Source organism: Poecilia latipinna, unplaced genomic scaffold (assembly GCF_001443285.1).
Source record: "Poecilia latipinna isolate Pla-1442-1.1 unplaced genomic scaffold, P_latipinna-1.0 Scaffold839, whole genome shotgun sequence".
NCBI classification, from domain to species: Eukaryota; Metazoa; Chordata; class Actinopteri; order Cyprinodontiformes; family Poeciliidae; genus Poecilia; species Poecilia latipinna.
Window position 1 is genome coordinate 249,099 of NW_015113455.1, and position 6,000 is coordinate 255,098.

At 36.1% G+C, this 6,000-nt stretch overlaps 1 protein-coding gene across 5 annotated transcripts in view; it reads right to left on the reverse strand.

Annotated features, from left to right (window-relative positions):
• pde6a (phosphodiesterase 6A, cGMP-specific, rod, alpha) overlaps positions 1–6,000 on the reverse strand; it is a 34,382-nt gene that overhangs the window by 1,023 nt on the left and 27,359 nt on the right. For all 5 annotated transcript variants that reach the window (XM_015047684.1, XM_015047685.1, XM_015047681.1 and 2 more), the window contains 3 exons: positions 3,813–3,920; positions 3,670–3,733; positions 2,142–2,216 (listed from right to left, as the gene is read on the reverse strand). In XM_015047684.1, coding sequence (XP_014903170.1) covers positions 2,142–2,216; positions 3,670–3,733; positions 3,813–3,920 — 247 coding nt within the window. The remainder of the gene's footprint in view (positions 1–2,141; positions 2,217–3,669; positions 3,734–3,812; positions 3,921–6,000) is intronic.

Below are 6,000 nucleotides of genomic sequence, written 5' to 3' on the forward strand. Positions count from 1 at the left end.
CATTTTACCTTTTCTTAGTTTTGAAGCTGCAGCTCTCTTATCTATAGCAGAGAGAGGATGAGGGTCTTGCATTTTGACAGGGCAAAACTGAAATTTTGTGACCAAGGCTAAAAAATGTTCAAAATATTTCACCTGATAGACAATTTGTGCTTCAGAAGTTTGGAGTGGAAGGTTTATAACTGCAGGACTTTTACACTAAATGTCTGGATTTAATGTTGGGCATGGATGAATCATCTTTGGCATAATTAGCTGTCTGTTGCAAACTTCAACCCATTCAAAGGAAAGTTTATCTAAAACAGGCTGTTCAGAGCTACAGTGGGAAACGCATCCCCAGAGATCAACGGATGAGAAATGGTTTGCACCTTGAACAGATGTAAATTTTATTAACTGCAACATTTGAAAGGTGATCCAGAAACTGCCTCCAACATTAACTTTTAATACCACCACTCACAACCTATTACTTCCTATTTGAAGGTCCTTTTCACTGTCAATAACATATTATTTCTATGTTTCTATCTCCAGAGTTAATGGCAACTCTCCTTAGAATGTAAACTATTTAATAATATGCTTAAATGAAACCAATAGAGGGTGACAGAAAAGGAAATTGGTTGGTAAATAAGAGGTGGTTCTAGTAGAACAATGGGAAAGGATAGACTGTCTTTGCTAATATCTTTTCTGTAAATTTGTTAATCTGCAAGGATGGTTAAAATATATTGGTCCTTCACAGCTTAAACCTGTACCCAGAGAGAAAGAAATAACTGAAAAAATAAGCTGTTTTATCATGTAGCCTTTTAGTATTTACAATGTTTATTCAAATGTAGATCTAGCAGACCACTTATCTTCCCTCAAATAAGAAAAAAAAAAAAAAACATGTACCTGAGCAGCACATACAAGTTTGAATTTCTGTGACAAGCTCAACCTGAACACAATTGTAAAAGTTACCACCCACACATTTAAAAAAAAAAAAGAAAAGAAAAACAGCTTGAGTGCCCCAGCCTCTGCAAAGTCCCGTCAGGCAGCGGTGAGTCACAGAATCCTCTGCTGGAAAAGTGCAAACTGTACCAAAATGAAAAGTTTTCCCTCCTGATGGATGCTATTAAATTTGGAGGTAAAAACATGTAGGATGGAGCTTCTCACGCTCGGAGCGTCTCAAGGACACGAGGGAACAAAACCGAGGAAGCTGAGGGGAGCCAGGGAAGGTACGGTCGGCTGGGTCAAGGCCACGGTGACCGATCTTTCTGAATCAGTGCTCCACATAATGGCTTCTCTCTGCTCAACACTGCCACCACAGGGAATTTAATCTGTCTGTTCATTTGGTCTGTGTTGCTGTCGCTTGTTCTCTGTTCTCATCGTGTCCTTCTCTTTCTCTCTGTCTTCAGATGGGGAGCTAAAAGAAGGCCTTATCCTGCTTTATACCCAAGAGCCCTTCCAGTCATTCTACTCCTCTCATTAAAAAGTATTAAAAAAAAGAGAAACAAGTCAGTTGGAAAAGCTAATTATAAAAAAAATAACAGAAATACTTCATAGTGCAACGTCTCCTTACCGCCTTGTTTCTTAAATTTTGATATTAAGTAATTACATTGGATTAGATTTTTGTATGAAAATATTCTTTCAGTATTGTAAGACTTTGATCACTTCTTTACCAGGAAGCTCAAAAATATGACTGGGCTGTAAATGTGTGTCCGTAGTTTATTGTGTTCCTTGTATGTGGTTTGTGACATGCAGTTCTAACTGTGGTGTTACAAGAATGACCTTTAAGCTTGGTATGAACTGTTTTTCTCAGCAGAAGAGAAAAACAGTCTTCACAGACTTAAGAGTCTTGCACATAAATTATTTTAAAGGTCATGTATAACATCATCTATTGATATATCCAACTAAAGTCACTGTTGCTTGGCTAAAAAGCCTTGGTTGTAGTTTTGTGATAGCAGAAAAGCCATTAAGATTCAGGATCTTTAGCAGGATGAATCATCCTGACAGCAACAGGTCTAATGAGTCAACGTGTAAATGCTGAGGAAATTTCAGAAAATTTGACATAAAGGTAACATAGATCAACCACCCCATATCACAGCATATGCAGAAATATTGTATTGTACAGAAGCATAAGTTAATCCAGCTTGGGTTATTTTTTGTTGAACTCTTACAATAGGTTGCTGTTCCAAGACGGTCCTCTCCAAATCTCCCTGCTCCCAGAACTCTGCAGCCACAGACAGCGCCACCTAGAGGAAGAGTTGAGATGTGCGTTCAGTCACCTTGCCAATATTTTGGTTTCCAATGCAAGCACAAAGGAAGGATATAAGTTTTAAAGCATAAAAAAATACTCTTGTTTGAGAAAGTGGAGCTTAACAATCTCAATTTCCTTTGATTTATGTTTGAATTTTAGGGGCTCTTGTACTCAGCAAAGATATAAAACTGTAAATGGACCAGCATTTATACAATGCTGATATAATAGATCTTTCCCCTCCATGTTGTTCAAATCATTCTTTAAAGCTTTTACAACGGCCCACAATGAGAAGGGTATTTGCAGATCACGAGGCAGCTTTCTGGCTTTGTGTCTTTGATGAAATGAAAGCCCATATTATCTGCCCTCGCAAACCAAAAAACTCTGCAGAGCAAGATCTGTTGAATAATATGTAAATTCTGTATTCAGCACAGCACACTCATTTTGAAAGAGTTAGTCATCAAGCCGTTTCTGAAGGAACAATTGCTCCAAGGCTTGTACAGAGACACTGCACTTTTTATCCAGAACCGGATGAAAAGCACAAAATATCACCCAATACAACGGCAGCAGCAACGTTTCTTGCATAGAGCACAGCAGCTCAGGCTCCAAGTAATGTTATGAACAAGACTGTCTACCATCTGTATATGAATTTTTTTGTTGTTGTTTTTGAGCAACATTTGGCAAAGATATAGTTATCCTAGAGTATATAACCATCTGATTAGCAGCAGCAATTATAAGAGATCTCTCTCATTATTGCAGCATTTATGAAACAGAAACAATTTTGGAAATCCTAAATGAGTTAAAGCAGGAAATGTTTAGTCTGATTCAATGTCAAACAGTGATGAAAAATATTACTTGTTATGCAGTGTGTGTAAGCATCTATTTTTAACTGTAATTTATCGATCTCTGTGCTTTATAAGACCACCTAATTTCCTTTTAGATGCAGCATTGATGATGCATTTGCCATAAAACTTCAGTCTGTGTTTACATTGAATAATATGAAGCAGGTGTTACTGAAAATGAACACATTTTGTGAGGCTGTTACAGCCAAATAAAGGTAAAAAATGACCATCAAGCACTGCCTGTCGAGTGGCCAGATAGGCTTGCTGTTCATGTTGATATGCAGTAGTTGCTGGCTTGAAGGCAATGTGCACATTACATATTTCACTAAAATAAGATGCTGAGACTGGCAGGCGGTGATGAGGAGAATGAAAAGCAGCAGGTTGCTTTTTGATGCATGAGGCCATCAGGAACCACCGCCGAACGCTGCTGAGAAAAATGGTAGCGCTGACAAAATACCATTCGTTCCCTACTCTATCTTAGGTTCTTGCAGAGTTTGTGCCTGAGTGTGTGTTTTATCACCATTAAAAGATAGTTGTGAGCTACACTGGAGAGCTACTTTATACCTACAATCCTAAAATTGCCTGTAAGAAGATCATCCATGGATCTACCTTGCTCTGGATCTCCCAAGGTTTGGCAATTGCAGAAAGATCACAGGCAGTCATCATCATGGCCCTGCAAACATGACACAGGACTGAGACCTAACTGTCTTTGTTTCCCTGTGGAACATTAATTTTAGCACATTTCTGCTTACATGACAATCTCTTTGCGCGTAGTCTCAAGCATCATGTATTTGGTCCAGTCGTTCCAGTTCTCGTAGGTTTTTGACTGGTCAACGATCTTCTGGAACATCGTTCTCTTTCTGCAGAGGAGCACAACAGACAGATTTCATTTCTGACAGCTGAGATGAGAGAATACCTGGAAACTTCCTCAGAATAAAGAGTCCTCATTTAATTTAAACACAAACTTGGCATAGCTATTTTAAGGCAGATTCACTTAAATATTTAAAGAATTTTATAAAAATGAAATGTGAATTTTTTTAAAAATGTGATAATCAGAGATATGACTGAATGTATTTTGAAAAAAAGCACAGATATTGCCTTTTAAAATAAAGCTAAAGCGCTGTTTCTGGTCTGGGAGCCAGGTCATGCTTCAACCCTACATCCAATCATTTGACATTGATATTTACATCTGTCTTCTCCATTCTGCACATTTTATCTAATATTTATCTTTTATCATTTAGTTTCTACTTTTACTTAGAAATTGGGGAGTACTCACAACTTTTACGAATTTATAACTTAGAAAGCCCAGAGGGTATTATCTACCAACCCAAAACAGGGATCAGAACAAACTTAGAATCCAGAAGAAAAAAAAAAAACTACCTCAGAACAGAAGAATCTATTTTATCAACATTATTAGATTATTTTTCTTCTTTTGCTCTTTTCTTTTGGTTTATTATATTGTTTTTATATTTCCTTTTAATTTATGTTAAGCCCTTTGAACTGCCTTGTTGCTGAAAATGTTATATAAATAAAATTACCTTACCTTACTTCCATCCCGCTACTCATCCTTATTACTTTTTAATGCACATTTTTCATACCATTTATCCTCCTAATTCATCTTTACAACCTCTTTCCAGCCTCCTCATCCTACTGATCCCTCTTCGTGATGCTTTTTTCAATGTATTTATCTTCTCAGCCCTGTTTATAACTCCCTCTCACCCCTTTGTCCTTCTCATCTATTTTAATGACCAATTTTTAAATCATTTATTCTCACCAATGCTCTTCATATTTCCTTTTCATTCCATTAATCCTCTTACACTGATTACCCTTATCTGTTTATGCAAAGCCTTCATCTTCATCACCTCTCTCATTCATTTTTTTGCTACCCCCTTCATCTCAATATTTTTTCCTAAACATCTTCATGACTTCTTCTGATGACAATCCCTCCAAAAAAACTTTTTCACATGCATTCATCCAAGTTTGTTTAGTTTCTGTTTGCTTACTAATTCTCAACAAATGTACCATAAAACCTAAACCTAAACTCAGTTTCACTTAGGTGATATTAAATTGAAATATTAGATTGATCCATTTCTTTGCCCTCCCTTAATATTCTATGATTATCAATTTAATCAGACCATTCCAATTTGTCTTGTTAGCTTTTTCTAAGGTTTTATCAAAGGGTTCCAAGGTAGTTGTATTAGCTGCTGCAATACAAATAATATCCTGCTCTAAAATCATGAGACTTTCCATATGAAGCTTAAATGACTGATCCATGCATATGCCTAATCTCTCTGCATTAATTCCGATTACTGCAATTGACCCATATTATTGGGCTGTGGTCTGTGCTAGTAAATGCAACTTAGAAATTATGGTAACACTTTATTTGAAGGGGGGTGAAAAAGACTGTCATGACACTGTCATAAACATGACATAACACCTGTCATGAACATGAATAAGTCTTCATGAATATTTATGACTGTTGTCATAAAGCGTCATTCGGTAAATTATGACACTTTTAATACGTAGTAGACATTATTCAAAATGTCTTTGTTATGACAACTTGACATTAACCAAGAAATCATTACTGTTTAAACTTTACCTTTAATAACATAAAGATACCTGATTTTTAAAGTGCAATCAGTAATACTTTTATAACAAATTTATATCAGTAATGATTTCTTGGTTAATGACAAGTTGTCATAACCAAGGCATTTTGAATAATGTCAACTTTGTATTAAAAGTGTCATAATTTACCGAATGACGCTTTATGACAATAGTCATAAATATTCATGAAGGCTTATTCATGTTCACGACAGGTGTTATGTCATGTTTATGACAGTGTTATGACAGTCTTATTCACCCCCCTTCAAATAAAGTGTTACCTTTGTGTGTTTACTTAAAATGAGTTACAATGTAGACAGTATTACCACATATATATAC